This window comes from Myodes glareolus, chromosome 18 (assembly GCF_982192425.1).
Source record: "Myodes glareolus chromosome 18, mMyoGla1.1, whole genome shotgun sequence".
Lineage (NCBI taxonomy): Eukaryota > Metazoa > Chordata > Mammalia > Rodentia > Cricetidae > Myodes > Myodes glareolus.
The window spans coordinates 59,183,181-59,202,986 of NC_142043.1; the positions used below are offsets into that span (position 1 = coordinate 59,183,181).

General features: G+C 36.4%; 1 protein-coding gene across 4 annotated transcripts in view; it reads left to right on the top strand.

The window, feature by feature from the left end:
- Pcdh15 (protocadherin related 15) overlaps positions 1 to 19,806 on the top strand; it is a 1,307,054-nt gene that overhangs the window by 1,022,112 nt on the left and 265,136 nt on the right. For all 4 annotated transcript variants that reach the window (XM_085679751.2, XM_087898231.1, XM_087898232.1 and 1 more), the window contains 2 exons: positions 6,564 to 6,672; positions 17,878 to 17,990. In XM_085679751.2, the coding sequence (XP_085535877.2) occupies positions 6,564 to 6,672; positions 17,878 to 17,990 (222 nt within the window). The remainder of the gene's footprint in view (positions 1 to 6,563; positions 6,673 to 17,877; positions 17,991 to 19,806) is intronic.

Sequence of the window (19,806 nt, forward strand, 5' to 3'; positions counted from 1 at the left end):
GAAAGAACATGTTGAGTTTGATATTCATTTCTGTACTATTTAACATGTGCATATAAGCAAGACGACAGAATATTTTCAAAGTCTTCTTGGAAAATGCTAAATTTATAATACAATATAATAGGAGAATAGTAACATCCACAACTTCCCTGTTGTGCACTCTAAATATTATATTATTGAAGAGATTATTATAGTGGTAAATTATTTATGTTTTAATAAATAAACCTTGCCTGATGATCAGAGGGCAAAGCAGCCATACTAGTCAGACATACAGGCCAGGAAATGGTGGCAAACACCTTTAATCCCAGGACTAGAGGCATAAAATCTCTGTGAGTTCAAGGCCACTCCAGGCTACACGAGATTGAATCTGTCTAAAAGAGAAACAGAGCTCACTCACACAAAGGTGATGTTAGCACTCGGGATCACACACTTTTAATCCCAGCACTAGGGAGGAGGAGACAGGAGTGACATGGTTGGGTAGAGAGAGGACTATGAAGGAAAAGAGACAGGAAGTCAGAGGACAGTGTAGTTTGAGGTTGGTGGAGAACTTTGCAGGATTACCTGTTTGTCTGAGCCTTGGTAGAGGTAAGATCTCTCTAGTGGCTTTGCTGCTTTGCTTTTCTGATGTTCAGGTTGAACCCCAATATCTGTTTCTGGGTTTTTATTATTTGTGCTGCAATGTATAATATATTTAAAATGCAAATCAAGTAGTAAGTATTAATGAATGTTAAAAAGATAAATATCTGTTCAAATATAAAAAAGCATTGTATTAATAAAGTAATTCAGTGGTAAATACAAATGGTTAAATTTAATAATTTAAGTGTGAAATTTATAACATACTGTATTTTGAAATCATTTAATTTGAGTGTTTTGAATATATAATGAATGAGTTTTAATATTTTAATGTAGCTTTTCCAATCCTGTAAGACAATTGCTTGTTTAAAATTGGGAACAAATATCTAAACACTGATAAAATGGTGAGTTCGGGACTTCACTAGTTTAGGAACGTAGAAGTAAAATTAGTATCTATAATATTGTAAGACAGCATCCTAGTTTCCTTTTTTAAATGCCAGGAAACTGTGTGGGTATATAGACATATTTTACCTCCTCAGGGCTGCATCCAACCCTATTTGTTTTAGAGTTAGCATAATGTCCTGGGAATTGGTATAATTTCATTTAATTTAGAATATATCATTCCTTCACCAAGTAGAGAATACTGTTAGCCATGTGTTACTCAGGAAAATAAGTCCCTGGAATGCTAAGCTGAAGTCTACTTAGAATTTTAGCACTGTTTCTCATACTGGAATCTCTAAGGATTGAAGAGTTTAATAATCAGTCTTCTGGAGTCAAATATAGGTTTTTAATTTTAGATCTGATATATTTATATAAGCACAGAATATATTTTCTCAGTAATTAAATTGGAAATACTTAACATATAATAACTACCTGAAATTATTTTAAAGATTTTCTATCTAAAGAAGACCTGGATTTAAGACTCAAATAGGCTGTGTACCTTTTGGATATAGATCTGATATAGTAAGACTAAATCTTATAATTCTATGAATTATGACTCACATTTGTCTGATGTAAGTTAATGAGGTCAAAATTTTAAATATCTGAAATTTGAGCACCTGTCTTTCATACAGGGCAGTGATTTAAACCATAAAAATGTTGAGAGCTAAGATTTATTAAACTAACAGAAAAGTTTCATAAGCCATCCTATTGCAAATGGTTGCTAAGAAAAAATTCTGGTTGTTTATCTGTATGTGCAAAAATTTGTACTTAAACTATTTGAAAGCCAAACTTCAATTGCATTCTATGTGTCTTCTCATAAAACCACAATAACCGTGCCTGAAAATTCTGTCTCGGATGATCTCAGAAGAGAAAATATGACTCAGAAATGCTAGCGCAAAGAAGCAAGTACTTCTGCTGCAAGGCTCTGGACCTTCATAACCACCCAAAGACACAAGGGTCTTTCAGGTGTATTTTTGTTACTGCGAAAGATAATCTATGATTGTCTTTACAGTGTGAACCTGCATGTGCACATAGTGGAAGTTAGATATGTGTCCCCATAGCTAAAGTGGGAAAAGGAGTCAAACCACAGCGAAGTGACAGGGTACACTGCAAATGGGTGTGAGGTGTGGTTTCCCCAATACACCAAACACTGTCACCCAGCATCTGTGTTTCAGAAGGAAAGCACAAGAAGCCCTCAGGGTTCAGGTGACTTGTCTCTGTCTCCTGGAATTCAACTCAGTTGTGAAATTCTTTAAAATTCACTAGGCATTAGATTGTGGTTTATAAAGATGAATTGGGTATTTTCTGCAGTACCAATACAATTCTTGGTAAAGAAGAAGGTATAGAAGATAGAGGGGGATTTTCAACCACACTTTCAAGAATTTGCAGCAATATTTGAGCTATGAATGACTCTACAATCGCAACATGTACCAGCTACATACACTAGACAGACAGGTCACAAGCTAAGAGAAATAGGGAGATGAGAAGAGACAGCGGTTCCCACCTCCCAGGAATGATTCACTTCCAAACAAAACAGCCGAACAGGTTGGCATTTCACACACTGGAAGGAATTCTCTGTGTAATCACAAATAGACTCTTCTGGAAGTAGTTACTACAAGGTCTTTTTGAGAAGAATGGTCCAATATAAGCAGCCTGGAAGGTTTGTTAAGCTAACAGTAGACTAGAAAAGGATTGAACCTGCTACTTGTCTGGCTCGACATACGGCCACGTGACTTTGGCATGCAATAAGGATTACGTTCTCAAGAACTCAGTTTACAAGCTAAAGGGGAACCGCAGTGTTTCTGCATAAGTCTATATGGTCTGATATTCCAGATTTAAAGTATTAGAAATGTATCTCAGATTGATCTAGGAAAACAATTGGTGGATTAGGAAAACATATATTTTCTGGAAATTCAAAATCTACGATATTTTGATTTTTCAGTGATATGAACCAAGATGTCTCCTGTTTACTTCATCTGCCATATGATACATGTGATCACACAGATGGCTTCATCTTGTTCATTCTTAACTATTTTTACACTGTGTTTTAGAGCTTCGCTTGTTCTTTAAACCAAGTCCCTTAATTGAATATTTAGTTAATTTGTTTCCAACTCTTCAGTAGTATTTTGCAGGTTTAAGTGTATAAAAATACCACTATCATTCATATGTAAACACTATCATTTCTACTTACTTATTTTTATTAATGCTATTATTAAGATTTTTGTAAAAAGCAGTGCGATAATTCAATACTTCTGTATAAAATGTGAGTCCCGAAGAAGGAGACTCTAACACCAGAGAAGGAATGGGCTTCTCAGAGAGAGCTAGGGCAAGCAAGCAAAGAGAGCAAGTTTCCTTCTTAAAGGTTGCCACAAGAAAGTGTGGCCCAGATTTAGGGTGGATCTTCTGACTTTAAGTGATCTGGATTTAAAGAGGGTCTTCAGACCTCAAATAATCCAATTAATTAAAAATCCCTCACAGGTGTACCCAGCAGTCTGGGTTTTAGTTCATTCCAGATGAAGAAAGTTGATGACAAAATGCAGCTATCACACCCATAAACCTAGAATTTTCTGCCTAACTCATGATTGGTAACAGATGGGAAAAATTCTATTAACATGTGTTGCGAGTTTATGGAGGAGGACTGATATTTATATTTATATCAGTCCTAATATGCCAACAAGAGATGTAAAATTAGCACTTCTCCAAATTTTCTGGGAAAAAAAAGATGGAACCTTTTCACTCAGACAGATTCTCCTTTCTTATTATTATTATGTTTATTCATTTATAATATAAAATAGTAAACATATGATAACGATCTAGTCCAATATACTAAACTACTCTAGGTAAAAAAAAATATTCTATTTCCTCCTTTCAAACCAAGTCTCCTGAAGTGTTCACATTTTTTAATTTTTCTAGTGTCAAGTAAAGTAATACTAAATCATATCCATATCTCTTTCATGTCCTCAATATATATTATAAGAGATAACAAGCAATGAGATAAGATGAGGAATCTAATTTACACTTCTCCATCTCCACTAAATTTATTTGCTGTGCTATTTTGAGTTTTTCTGCTGTTTATGTCACTTTAAATAATGTGATTAAATCTTCATTGGTCATTTCAACAAGGCTACATAATAATGAGAGTGAATTTTAATTATCTGATGAATTAACAAAACTAAAATTTATTCTGGGTTGAAAGCTTGGTGGCTCTACAGAAACAAGGAGAATAAAGGTGGGGAGGGTCACGGGATACCCTCAAAATGAGATTTCTTTACTTGATACTCCAAGAGAATAGCTCAAATCATAGGTTTTTTTTTTTTAATTGTGTATAAGAAAGGGGGTTTTGTCTCTCTAACAGTCAAAGACTTCTGGGAACTCCCTGGAACATCTGACTTTGGGGTACACGGTTGGATTGCAGAGGGCCATCAGTTTCTCAGAGCTTCCTGGGGTCTACTGGAATGATTCATGTGGAAAACTTGTGAAGGATTAACTGGTGAAATAGAAGCAAGCAGTTGAAGTATGGGTTAACTCTGACGCCCGTCCTCTTCAGATGTGACTGAAAGGTGCTCTTCAGCTCTTAACTAACCAAGACAGAACTTTGGACTTGTTTCAGTTTAGGGAGAAGATGACAGGAACTGTCTATTGAGAAGGAACTATGTAAGAGACGGGGAGAGCCAAAGAGATGGAGACAGAAAACAAAGTACAGGGAGAGGAACATTGGAAATGATGAAGGGAGGAGGAAAGGAAAGGGAGAGAATTCTAGATTTTCTATATGTATGAAAGAGAGAAGAAGAAGAATCATTTGCGTTTAAAGGAGCAATTTTTATTGTGAGATGATATATCCATGATTCTAAATCCACATTAAAAGACGTGATAGAATGTTACTAAATTATTGCTATCAATGCCTCATTATTTATAGTAAAATATCGTGATGTCACTTAGAAAATGTAAAAACAATTACATCGTGCCTGAGATTCATCTGTGAGGAACTAGCCATCAGCCAATAATAATATATCATCCCCATGATTTTAACAAAAACAATATTGCCTGTGTTTATTTAGTATGATGGCCCATTTTAAATAAAACCAAGCGCCATGCGATGTCCACTGAGAGTTTAAACTACTAGATTTGCCTAAGAGTACATACCAGAGGTCAGTGTTCTTCATTTAAGAATAAATCACAGAAAAGCATGTTGCAGTACATCATCAGACACTGAGGAAATACTGATTTCCCCTTAGACTCACCGCTTATATATTTTGGCTGAGAGCTGTAAACCCTTAATGTTTAAACCATGTTTTAAGAGCGTTATTTTAAGAAAATATTAGAGGAAGTTTACTTAATGTGTGTAAAACTAAAAATATGAAAACATACCTTCTTATTTGAACCACAAATGGAAAGCAGCATAATGAATTCCCTGAGAAGACCTCCAGGAAATATTATCTGATCAAAACTTTATCTAGAATAGTGTTTCCCAAGTTGATCTGCTGAGTAAGATTTTCATTGTTCCTTTTGGCATACATGGTACTGTTTCCTCATTTAACTGAGCCACATCCCTCTGCGCATCTTCTACGATAATGGCAGAGTTAAAAGGCTGCAAACCAGTCCTCTGGCTACAAGAGTCTAAACTTATAGCTTGTTCCCTTTCAAAATATAAGTGTTCTGTTCCTCTTTTCAAATTTTATTTATTTTAATATTTATGTGTAATTTGAGTGTTTGCCTGCATGTATATAGCTACACCATGTTTTGCACTGCCCATGGAGTCTAAAAGAGGGTGTTGGAAGTCCTGCATCTCGAATTACAGAGAGTTGTAACCTTCCACTTGGGTTTTGGAAACAGAAGCAGGGTTCTTTGAAAGAGAAACCAATGTGCCTAGTTCTGATTAATTTACCTACTCACCTCTACCACACCAGTGTTCAATCTTGATAGCTCAGTGGATACTGCTGAACATCAAACTAAGAAACACTGACTTAAAAGAGTTCCATATCATCCTAAACAGTGTCTTTTCACGCCTCTCTTCATTAAATAAACATAACTGTAGCATGTACTTTGTTTTAATTACATAAAACCTGAATGGTGTGGCTTTGATTTCTTTTTAATTAAAATATATTGCATATATTTCGAGTGGCTTTTTTCAAGTTCACGATAATTATCCAGATAAAATAAATTATTTAAAAACGAAAGAATGTAGAGTCTCAAATCTTTCCTAAAACAGGGAGAGCTCACATAAGGAACTGTTTGAAGTCTTTACATTTCACTGAAGTCTTCTAAGCAGTTTAACAATGTAGATTTCCTCCCAAACTTTCTCCTGGGAGAATCCCTTAAAGTTCTGTGAACATAACTACTACATGTTTTCATCCTGAATTTAAGAGAGGCTCATTTCCCCTTCAGACTTAGAGTTAACTAGTGTCAAATTATATGTCCAGGCGATTGTGTTTCCGTGCCTACTTGGTTCTTAGTGCATATCCAGTTGTCCAAACTCAAGTAAGCATCCTGGTGTCAGGGTTCCCTGAAGTGTGAGTGTGCAGCACAGCTAAACACTCTTAATTTTCTTCCAGGAAGAACTGAACCCCATTTTGGTGACTCCACCTATCCAAGCCATTGATCAGGACCGAAACATCCAGCCGCCATCAGATCGACCCGGCATCCTCTACTCCATCCTTGTCGGTTTGTATTTGCCAACGTTTTATGAACGGAGCCCCTCAAATCATATCAAGCTCTTTAATAGCAAGGCTTTTCTTAGTGAAGGTAACATATATAAAACTAGATACAAATCTGAGTTTTTCCTTCTTCCTGTTTCAGTAAATTGTTGTAGAGCAGACAATATTGCCTTTATAAAACAAACAAGTTGCAGATCAACTTTAAAGCATTCTTCAGTGGTTTCCAAAATCAAAGAACTATGGGCTTTGTTGAAGCTTATGAAGGAAGGAAAGGACTACCAGCCCAAGAACACGATACAGATCCCAAGAGCCCATTTCTGCTCTGAAAACAAAGTATGTGCTAATGCATCTTTACATATGCTATCATTTGCACCAGTTGCAAAAATGAGGAGATTCGACAAAACAGTTCTTAAATGGTGTTTAAAAAACATTGATGTTTCTGATGTGCATAACTGATGGGTTCTGGAAAGACAGGTGCATGGGAGAGACCAGCATCTCTGAACTAGAAATTGATGGTTTTGGAATGACCCCAGTAGAATTTAACATTCTCTTTCCAGTCCTTGTCTCTGACTTTGCCACCAGCCTGTGTGCTCACACGCACACACCACCGTATTAGGCAGATTCTAGATAATTGTACACTGCCGCACTTAGGAGTGGTATTTCTAACATTGCCCCCCCCCATAGTTCTATTTTAAGACTTTGGTCTTTAGAGTAATTTGTAAAACACAGGCCAAATGAATCGATTAACCATTTAATTATTATTTCTTTTAGTTTTTATGAATGCAAGTCTTTTTAAGCCTACAGTTCTCTTGATATAAATAACGGGAAATATGAAATTTTTGATCGACTAATTAAAGAAAATGATGAAATATGTCCATCTGTACTGTACATAGAGAAGGGAGAGGCAAACACTACAGTTTAAAGAGGGGATACATGGGCACCAAAATCTCAAAAGCAGAACTAAAATACAGGGAGGCGGACAAAGAAAATCCTCCTAAAAGAGCTGCCTGGCTGGGGCTACAGCTGTTTTCACAGGAAAGCTGGTTTCCAGGTGGAAACCAATAGAATTGTTGCTACTGCAATTAAAGTCCCTCTGTGACCCGAGTCAGCTCTCTGGCACCATGAGATGTTAGTGCCCATGCTCTACTTACCAAGATTTTCTACAAAAGAGACAAAAAATGATTGACAGATTAACAGAAACAATGCCCAGGAATATCATCCGAACATTCGCAAAACTGATAACGAAAAACATGCCCTGCTTTAACGATTAGAGTTTCATATGTCCTTAAATGGGTTATTGTGTTTATGGACGTAAACTCATTTTTTTTTAAACTGGTAGTCTTCCCATGCGTAGCAATAGGGAGATGAATTTTAGTCTTTGAAACAGGCTACAGGGAAAACTTTCAAAAATAGATTTCTAGTAAGTAAAAAATAAGAATTCTGCTGAGCTGAACTTTTCCGTGAAATATACATATATTTAGATATTTTTATTTGATTTGTCTTATATTTGTTATTTCTTATTTTCATCATTTTTGATTTATTTTACATACCAACCACAGTTTCTCCTCCCTCCTCTCCTCCTGCTCCATCCCCCACCTCTTCCTACTCCCCCATTTACTACTCCTCCATCTCCAGTTAGATGGGGTAAGGCCTCTTATGGGACTCAATAAAGCATGGCACAGCAAGCTGGAGGCAGGGCCAAGGTCTTGTCCCACCCTCCACATCAAGGCTGAACAAGGCATCTCACCATAGGCAATAGGTTCCAATGAACCTGCTCATGTATCAGAAACAGGTCTTGGCTCCACAAAAGACCAAGCTACAGTTGTCACCCAGATTCAGAGGGACTATGTTAGTCCCATGCCAGCTCCCTGTTAGTTCAGAGTTTATGAGGTTCCACAAGATCAGGTCAGCTGTCTCTGCAGGTTTCCCCTTAATTTATTTCTACACCCCTCCCCAAATCCTTGCTTATACAATCCCTCTACCCTTTCTTCAACTGGAATCCCATAGATTGTTCCAGTGCTTTGCTGTGGATCTCTGCATCTGCTTCCATCAGATACAATGACCCCCTCTACCAAGATATCTCCCCATCACTCTCCCACTCTGTCCTGCCCACAACTCAACCATCTGATATCCCTCATGTTCCCATCCCCCCACTCCTCCCCTCTACTCACCCCCACCTCCAGTTTACTCATGACATCCCTTCTACTCCCTCTTCAAAGGAAAATCATATATCCCTCTTGGGGTCTGCCTTGTTACCTAGCTTCTCTGAGGCTAAAGATTATAGCCTGGTTATTTTATCTAGTTCCATCCACTTGCTTACAAATTTCATGATGTTATTGTTTGGGATATTTTTTCTTCACTGAATAATACTTCCTTGTGTAGATATACCACATTTCATTTATCTATTCCTTGATTAAGGGGCATCTAGGTTGTTTCCAAGTTCTGTCTATTATGAATAATGCTGCCATGAACATAGTTGAACAAGTGTCCTTGGGGTATTATTGAACATTCTTTGGGAATATCCCCAAAAGCAGTATCACTGGGTCTTGAGGTAGATTGATTCCCAATTTTCTGAGAAACTGCCATACTGATTTCCAGGGTGACTATACATATTTGCATTCCCACTAGCAGTGGAGGAGTGGTCCCCTTACTCCATATCCTCTCTAGCATAAGCTATTATTAGTATTTTTGATCAGCCATGATTTGATTATTTCTCTTTGTTCTAGAGCTTTCTTGTGTGCTATTAAGTTGCTTGTGTGATATTTCTCACATTCTTTATGTAGGCATTTAGTGCTATGAACTTCTTCTTAATACTATTTTCAATGTGTCCCATAATTTTGGGTATGTTGTGAATTCATTTTCATTGAATTCTAAGAAATATTTAATTTCTTTATTTCTTACTTGACCCACAGGTGGTTTAGTTGAGACTTGTTCAGTTTTCATGAGTTTGTAGGCTTTCTCTCATTTGTGTTGTTTTGAACTCTAACTTGAGCCCATAGTGGGCTGATAAGATACATATATTTCTTATTTCAATAATATGTAGTTATAAATCTGATTAATGCCTCATGTTAAGCTCAATGCTAAGTCAAAAGTTTAAATGAAGATTCAGTCCCTTATGAAGGAAATTAGGAAAGACAACCCAGTAAGGGCCCTCTAAGATTTACCCCTCCCTGTGGTTGAGTGACTATGAATGAAAAGGCCACAATGAAAGCCTTGATACCTAGGGCAGTGTTGCTGCAGGCACTGTGTGCCTATACAGAGTGGCCCAGTGGAGACTTTAGGTCACCATGAATATGCAGAGGAAGGAGACTGAGGAACCCTGGTTTGTCTTTTCTATCAATCTCTCACTCTGATTTACAATTTCCATTTGTCATTCACACCAGGGGCCTGAAGCAATGGGACTTGAACCTCTGTAACTATGGTGTAATAAACTGCACTGTTGAAATAAGTAGTGTGCCTCGGGTATGTTTTAATCACAATGACACTAAACTGACTGATAAACTCCTCTGAGTACAGTAAGGAAGAGGAATGAAACAACGAAAGAACAGGAATGGAAATGAAAGCCCAAATCAACCTTATCAGACAGAAAATGAACTAAGGTTCCCCATTTCTCATTGACCATACAAGCAAAGCAGCTGAATCTTGATGACAGCGTTGATCTTTGTACCGTTTTCACTCTCTAAGCCCCACAGTCCTCTGCGGCAGTCTGACTCCTCCATGTAGCCCATCAGTCATTGCAGTGGACACAACAAGACAGGAGCTCTCTCATTTACCCAAATTGTTCATTTCTGACCTTTCTGAGGGTTTCAGAAGCACCATCAGAAAGCGACCTCTCATGTCACTAAGGGCAAAATGGATCCTCCCATGGGCATTTGTCAAACCACTTATGGCAAATATTTTGCCTCTGTGGCTGCCTAATGTAATGGGGACCAGTTAAGGAATTCGTAAATAAATAAAAAGCTTGAACAGTGGAGAATAGGATCCACTGGGATGTAAAAATGTCATCATGTCTCTTGGAATCTAGAACAACAGCAAGACTTATGCTGTGCGTACACACAGAAGAATCTTGGAAGTCTTTAAACTTTGTCCTCTCTTGCTGACCTGCAAACCCCCAAAACCAGCAACTGAAAAAAGGGCTCTGCAGACAGCAAGTTGGACAACTTAGGATGCCACTCAGAGAGCTCTTCTGGAAGTATGTTTGAAACCATGCGTAGAACAAGACAAAACAGAGCAAAACCCCATGCAGTCAGCCATTCAACGGTCCACATGACAGAGCACAGTCTTCACATAAGCAGATATAGCTGCATACAGAAATCAGAACAGCAACAGACCCTGACAAGAGCAATAGGATTATTTCTACAATTGCCACATAATAAAATTTAAAATGCCCAGATAAGAAGGAGTCAAATTATTAAACTAGAGAGAAACAGTAAGTATGGATGTTATCAATAGGAAATTAAGTCAAATATTTTCCCCAGGAAGACTAAGCATTAACCTGCTAGACAATCACTTTCAGTCTCCTAGGTACGTGTGTAAAAAGCTAAACAGAACCACATACAAAATAATAAAGGAAAGCAGAAGAATGAGCCTGAACAAATACAGAACAGCAACAGAGACATAGGTGACTTGAAAGGAATGAAAATAAATAAAAATGAGAAATGCCTCTGAAATAAAAGCTTCATGAGAGCACCTTCTGCTGTAAGGAAAAAAATGTGGCCGAAAATGAAGAGAGATCAACTGGTGTTTTAAAAAAAAAAAAAAACCTAAACCAATCCCTATCTATAGCCCTCTCTAATTCCAAATTGCAGAAAACATAAAACAGTCTTCTCAAATTCACCTGGAGAGTTTACTCTAGTGATAATAAGGCTGATTAAGTAGGAAATCATTAAAATTATGCAAACTGTATTCTTTGACTCTAGATAGACTTCATAGTACCCCAGACAATACCTCAAAAGCTAATTACCATAAACTTGATGTTTCAGATGTATTGAACATCTATATCTATTTTGATTTACTTTGATCATAGAGGTTTAATATCCCATTAATAAAAATAGCTTATTTTATCAGAGTTTATGAAAGTTAGATAAAAACTGTTGCTTGTTGCAAACCATAGCCAGAGACTAGATGTTCTGTATTCTAGAATCACTGAGCCTCCATACAACGCATGAAGTGAGATGGTCACTATTCCTTATACACAGATGCATTGAATGGGAATGTTGAATTGCTGTGTGGAGATCATGTTAAAACTGTCAAATTATTTTATTTACTACAAAGGAGAAACCTTTGGCAGTATCATCAGAGGAATGTAAATATCAAGGAGTAGCCTTTGAACTTATCATCGGAAGGATGCAATATTAGCAGTGCTTACCCTGAGTTGAAGGAAGACGTGAAATTTAGTGGTGTCACAGTTATCTTTTATTTCTTAAATACAGCAAAATGCTGACATAAAAACAGAAAAAGTTAAAGTTTAATAGTATCAAAATAAAAAAAAGAAATCATGTATTCTTCAATGGATATTGTTAGCTGACTTACAAAAGCAAGTGACAGAAAAAAGGTCTAGACTAGCAAAATGCACACATAACAGAAGGCTTTCTCTGGGTATATGGAAGGTGACAATGTAATAAGAGAAGATAAATTATAATTTGGATAAAGTTTGAATAGATGATTTGTCATAAAAACATATAAATATGTAAAAGTAAGTAAAAGTTCTTTTAGATTATTTACCTTTGAAGAAAGACAGATTAAAACTCAGTGAATATGACTGCATACCTATAGGAACTGCCCAAATTTGAAAATGGATCCCTTGGGTTGCTCGCAAACACATGGAGAATACAGAACTACCATGCAGTGCTGATGGGAGTGGTGCCGTCACCTTGAAAAACCAGCATTTTTTTACAACGAGAAGCATGGTCATGAATGAAAAATGATATAACTCTCTGAGGTGTCCTTAGGAAGGCTATTAATTGTATGATTTCATCTAAATGAGTTTTTAGGGAGGTAGACCCAAGAGACAATGAGCAAATCTGGCTGCTGAGATAAGAATCGCATGGAGAACACTTTGACCATGGCCTGTGTGAATCACCAAAGAGGTGGTGGTTACGCAACAAACATATCTAACACACTTGCAACTGTGTTGCCTTAAACGATTAATAAAATGAAAATCTGCTACAAGCTTGCTTTCTGACAATTTATCCAAGATAAAAGAATGTCAATGTTCATATACTGATGTGCACAAGAATGGTAAAGAAACTGCATCTGTGATTAATGCTATTGGAATCCTTACAAACACAAGAATAGATAAAACATCGTGTGTCAATAGAGCAGAAAAATGCCAATGCAATAAAAAGAAATGACCTATAAATGCAGAAAAGAATATGAATCACAAGGTTGCTATGAAAAGAATAGATAATACTACAAAATTAGCACATGCTGACAGAAAGTGCACAGTGGCACATAAAGGCATTCAGGGGTCATAGTGCAATTATTAACAGGGGCATTGCTTTAATAGTGAACGTGGTACGTAGATCAACATGAAATTATACTTCTGTAACATGTAAAGCTTATGGTTTGGTAATTACAGTTCTCTTACAGAAAACAAATTATGTCCGACTTTGTAAAAATTACAGAGGGCTATTCTAGCTTGACATTTCCTTCACAGAACTATGATAGGAAAAATGGAGGCCTTTTTTGTATGTACAACAATAAGGGTTTTCAGACACATGAATTCTGTTGGCTACAAAGAGTTACATTCGGAAATTCTCTACTACTATGTTCATAATTTCACTGGTTTGGTATATAGCTTTCAAGTTCGCATTAAAATTTGGACAATCAATTTTTTTCTATGTAAGAGTTTCACATATGTATGAAAAGGTGTGTATGGTGAATAGATGAGCATTGTATTTTTATTTAACTTTAATAAATCATTATTTTGACATGTATAGAATATTAAACTACCATAGCATTTACTCTAGATCTATTTTTAAATCTCTAACTACATATTTGATCCGTTAGTGTGTTGTAACCACTTCTACAACTCTCTATTCTACAATAGGCCAATAAACACAATATAGTGCAGTTCATTGGGTGAGACTATATGACCTGAACAGGGAAGAGTTTGGAGTCTATAAATAGATATTCTGTGGTAGAATCCTGCTTTATTCTTTTGTCAGCTATGAGAGTTGAAGACATTAATTCCCCTTAATCTCTTTTGAGTTTTCCTGTCTTCATAGACACAATAATAACATCTTCTCCATAGGGCTGTTTGATACTTAGATGAGGTAGAAGATTTATAAATAAAAAGATTACAGTGTTTCCCCCAGAGTAAACCCAGAGTTATCATCTAATAAGTGTTTCTTTCCGGAGGCTCACTCTCTTTTTTTCAGATCAGCTGTGTTGCACATTTGTTTATGTTCTCAGCTCACCTTCCAGTAGCATATCCCTACCTCATTCTCCACCAGAGAGATGGCTGGTACAATCTACAGTGCCAACTGGCAGAAATTTCAATGGAAATATGTAAAAATATGAGAGAATAAAAATTTTCCCTTTGCTATTACTTAAGAAATGATGAGCAGAGTGAAGTTGTTTTTATCTCTATATTCCCTTCCATTTCTTCTTATTATCATGAAAAGGGCTTCAGACATAGCTCTTTAATCCACAAATATCTATTACAACTGTTTATAAAATAGCTGCTTAAAGGTCTGCTGTTCATCATTATTTATTATAGATTTCTCACAAACACACTTATACTTTACGTCTTAATTTTCCCTTGGACAGTACTCCAGGCTGGGTGCTGAAGCACCACATACTATTCACCTGTTGTAAATGTTGTAAATTTCTATTGAGTCATTTAAAATTTACACTGGTTTTCTTCCCATCAATTTTTCCCCTAGATGGGTTTATAGGAAAAAGAAGTTGATGGTTGTTGAGATTCCCTACCAAACACGTTGTGCTCTCTTTGGCATGGTTCCACATGGTTGCCACTTAGGTTTACTGTAAACAAATGAAGGATTTTGTTGTCTCCGTTGAAGCCATTTCCCAGATGATGTACAGTCTTTTCTGTGTTCTTCTCCCAGAATGCCCAAGACGAAATATCCATGGCACACAGGTCAATATACACAAATCCAGAGAAAGTCTTTCCTTACTGTTCTGGAGATGAAGAACAAGGCTCCCATCTCTGACCTTTGATGAAGTCCCCAACCTATAAATGCAATATATCATTCTCACCTCATTTTTGATGTTAGTCGGCTTTTGTTTTTATTTTACCAGCTTGAATAAGCTCCTAAAAATAAATGTGTGTTCTCGGTTTTTTTGATTTCCAGTATAATTTTCTACTCTTCAAATGGTGCCAACCATCCTCCTCCATAATGATTGTCTTAGTTCAGGTGTTCTATTGATGTGAAGAGACACCATAACCATGGAAACTCTTATAAAGGAAAACATTTGATTGGGGCTGGTTTACAGATTTATTGTCATTATGTTGGGAAGCATAGTGGCACATAGGCAGACACTGTGCTGGAGAAGGAGCTGAGAGTTCTACATCTTGATCTGCAGGCAGCAGAAGGAGACACTGTGTACCAGCAATAGTGGGTATAACTTGAGCATACAAGACCCCAACAACCACTTGCGCAGTGACACACTTCCTCCAACAAAGTCACACCTACTCTATCAAGGCCACATCTCCTAATAGTGCCATTCCCTATGAGTCAAGCTTTCAAACACACGAATCTATGGGGGGGGTCATACCTATTTAAACCAGTGCAATGATCCATAAAGCCCTCTTGTTTTTAATGCTATGAAATTGGAATATAAACTTTAATTAAAATTAAATTTTAAAAAATTAAATATTTGATCTGTTTCAAATCAGGACAGTTATTATTGATGCCCAAAGTACCTGACTTTGAGGAGGGACACCTTTCTTGCTGGCTCTTGAGAAGTGGACAGCAGCATAGGAGACTTGCTAATCATTCTTGCCACCTGCAGTAAAATAGTTCACAGTTCTTTTAAATCTGACTTGGACCCAGAGTGAAAAATGCCATGCCCTTAAAGAAACTTTACTTTTGATACTAGGAATTTGTATCAAATCGAATACATTGTATCAAATACTTTTAATACAGTGACCACCTGTCTATCAAGGGTGGCCATTGTTCCTCAGCAGGTCATCATTTCTATGTGCACCGCCATGGAGTGTGCCTGTCTCTTCTGAGAGCTAAACTATAACATGGGAATCCCCATTTACTTCTGAGTCAAGACTTAAGATGGAAATATTTATATTTTACCTTTAACCCTACTTTCATGCCTTGGTTTTGGGTGGGTTTTTGTTTGTTTGTTTGTTTGTTCTTTGATCTTTCTCTCAGTTTTCAATACTTTAAGTGTTAGAATTCAAGTATCACATAATTATCTTAGAGTAAAATTATCAACCCTACCATCAGTGTTTGAGTACAGTACACAGATTCACTTCATCTTTAACTTTTCTGTCTCAGCTGTAATCACCAAGGTAAGATAACATATTTTTACCTTTAAAAGTTCTGAAATGTTTGAGTCTATAACACCAAGTGAATTTACATTTATATTGGCATTTCTGAGATATCTGTATATTTAGTTATTAACATTAGTTAATAACATTAGTTATTAAGAGTCTATCTTCTATGCCAACCTGTCATTCATTGTTTTACTCTTTCTCTTTTATCATTCATTTCTAATATTATGATTTTTTTCCATTTAATACACTATGCATTTCTCTTTAAGTGGACCCGTCTTCTAAGCTCAATTTTACTTATCTAAAGAGAGTTACATTGCTAGTTCAAGATTACAGGTATTGTAAACATATATGTATGTGTAGATGGATGTAAGTATAGAGCGTTCATTCAAAGATATATTGCTGCTTACTTAGCCAGATGAATAACTATAGATTGGGATGGTTATTGATTGTAACAATGGGATTCTTACATTGTTGAGCAGAAGATACGCATAGTCAGAGGCAGAGTACTGATCACGAATAAGGTCGTGGGAATCATCCTGGGTGCTGTTACAAAGAAGGCAAACATGACTTTGGCATAGATCTATAGATTGGTCAGCCAAGTACTTCAGAAGTTACGCAACACTCTTTATTGATGCCACATTTGTCTAGAAATGAGAGATGAAATCTTATTGCAGCTGAATCTGTCTTTGTGTTCTTAAGTCCAGAGGAAGCTATCTATGGCTGTGACTAAAACACTGTATTTACCTTCTGTGCCCTCTGTATAATCCCTCATAGCCCATTTCAACTCACTGCTGTCAATTTTTCCTATAAATAAGTCTCTCTATAGTAGTAAGTATAATTACTTACCATAGCTGAAATCAGTAATTATAAATCTCTTGGTAGCTGGAATATTTAATCTCCCAAATTTCTGCGTCCGCGTTTGATTGAATGCCATATATCTACATCCAGATACACATAGATTATTGACAGTAGCTGTTGTTGGTTACTGACATGCTTAATTGTTAATGTGATATGATTTGACTTTTACATCTAACAACTCTGGTCTGACATTTGTTTACTCTGGGAACAAGAATATTCTAAACGACAGGGAAAGGTTATATAGGTAAAGCTAGAAAATATGCAGGAACAAATATATTGCAATGTACTAAAGTGCCTGCGTTTAAGAACTATGCACCATAAAAAACAAATTTATTTAAATTGTCAGTGGTTGGCATATTAGCTGAACACTTATCTTTCATAAAAAACAAAAACATAAAACAACAACAAAAAAGAACTTCCCTGCTGCAGGAGAACATGTCTATATTAGTTCCTTGGCATCTTGATATTTGTTTAAATTGCTAGTCTTCATTTATTATAAGACATATTGAAAAACCATGCAGAGTATAATTAAGATTTATGTACCATTAAAATATAATTTTATAATCCAAAATTTGCTTTTCCTCTGCTTAATGTCTCTTTTCATATGACGAGTTTCCAAATTAATTAAAGAGCTCTCTTTTAAAAAAAAATCATAATTCAAAAAACCATCCAAACAAATACCTTCCCCTTCACTAACTCACGGGCTAATTAATTATATATCACATTTGCATCCACTCTCCCTAGACTGGATAATTTAGAAACTTAATTTACTAATGGAATTATAGTTGTGTTGCTCGGTTACTGAAGGAAAAAGACGAATCAGATGGGTGGGTTGCTGTTTGTTCTCGATTCTGAACTGTGTCTCTCGTCCTGCAGGCACCCCTGAGGACTACCCCCGCTTCTTCCACATGCATCCCAGGACTGCGGAGCTCACTCTTCTGGAGCCAGTCAACAGAGACTTCCACCAGAAATTTGATTTGGTTATTAAGGTAAATTAAACTAAAACCTAATTTCCTTGTAGTTATGAAATGCTAACCAAAGGAACATACAGAGGCCACTGTAGACCTCAGTTTAAAAATGATAATACATATGAACCATGATAACTGATTTTTTTTCTATAAACATTAAAATTTTTCTCACATGTATAGTAATATTCAATGTATTTATACTATACAATGAATTGGTCAGAGATATATAGTTGATATAACAAATAGTACTTTATCTTTTAGCATATATTTTCTTATAAAAACAACTTTTGGGTATAAAAGATAAAAATTTGCAGCATTAGAATGTACTTTATATATTATTTACCTTAATGTTATTATTGTTGGTGCTGTTGCATTTATAGCATATATTGAAAGGACTTGCCCACCTTGAGATTTTTAAATGTATGCCTTACTATTTTCTTTATGTCAGGAAGATAAACCTAGAACTGAAAGAAAATTTAAAGCTAGGGTAACCTACTGGATATTAAAATAGTATCATTTTTAAGTTGAAATTTAAATAATTATCAATATTAGTATGAATTATATTATATTGAAGCCACAAATTCTGAAAGACTTCACAAGAAAGTTGAGATCTAAGATTTCAGCTCGACACTGAAGGAAAATGAGAATGTGCTGGGTAAAAACACATACTGAATGAGGATAGCAGACAGCAATAAACCCTGGATAAGTCTAATACCTATTCCATGATATTATATACACAGACACACACATGTGCAAATGCACGTGCACATGCCCACAGCATAATTGAAACAAAAACATTAGCGCCGTGGCATTAGTTCAGAGGTAGAACATTTGACAGGCAGGCAAGAGGTCCTGGTTTCTATCCCCAGAACCACATAAATAAATTACCTAATTGAATGAAAAATTTAAATAAAAAGGAAATGAAGAAAGAGGGCTTGCTGAGTAGGCACTCTGGGAATGTTCGTTTTTGTCCTTCTTCGTTGGCTGGTTGCCATCACCCGCCTATTCTCTTGTTTGTACCACTGTGTGTGGGATGTGAAGTTCAGTGTCAGTAGCTATTGTGAGACAGACACATGCTTAATACTGGCCGCAAGTGAGGCTGGCTTTGGCTTTATTTAATCCAAACTTGGGCTCTGTTCACCGCACAAACTATGTGGTGTGCTTATTATTAACTGTAGGTAAGGCCAACTTCAACTACCATTATACTAAATGTATTTAATTTTAGTGCAGAGTACGTGATAGCTTCCTACATCACATTATACTATGTGTAGCTAATTATGTGTTTATTTAGTCATGCTTTGTCCTTGGAGAATTAATAGTGTAGATGTAGGTAAGTCTCCAGCACTCTGGATTTATCTGCTGGCAGAGAGCAGATCAAAGAGGACCTAACAACCAACCAAAGAAAGTATTTCAATTATCTGTAGTTTCAAAGAGTTTCTGAAGATTACCCTTAGCTTAATGTTGCCAGGTCAAGAGATTTTGGTCAGTGAATGAAAGCCAAAATGTGTCTTTTAATAGAAAGGTTTAGAAGCATTGTGTAGCTGACTGCAAGCAATCAGCAACAAAATAAGCAAGAAATAGAGGGAGATCACCTTCTGGGTGGATACAGCCCCCCAGGATGTCACTCAGCAAAGGCACATGGCTGTCCTCCTCTGTACAAAGGGGTCATTCACACCCTCGGTTCTCATCTTGCACTGACCCATGATTATCGTGGACCAGCATAGAAGTCAAACAACATGCATCCATGGCCTATGTCCATCTCCCTGGATCCCATGATTCTTTTTTTTTTTTATAAGTATTGTTTCCAAACTGCTTCATTTAAAAGATGAAATCAGTT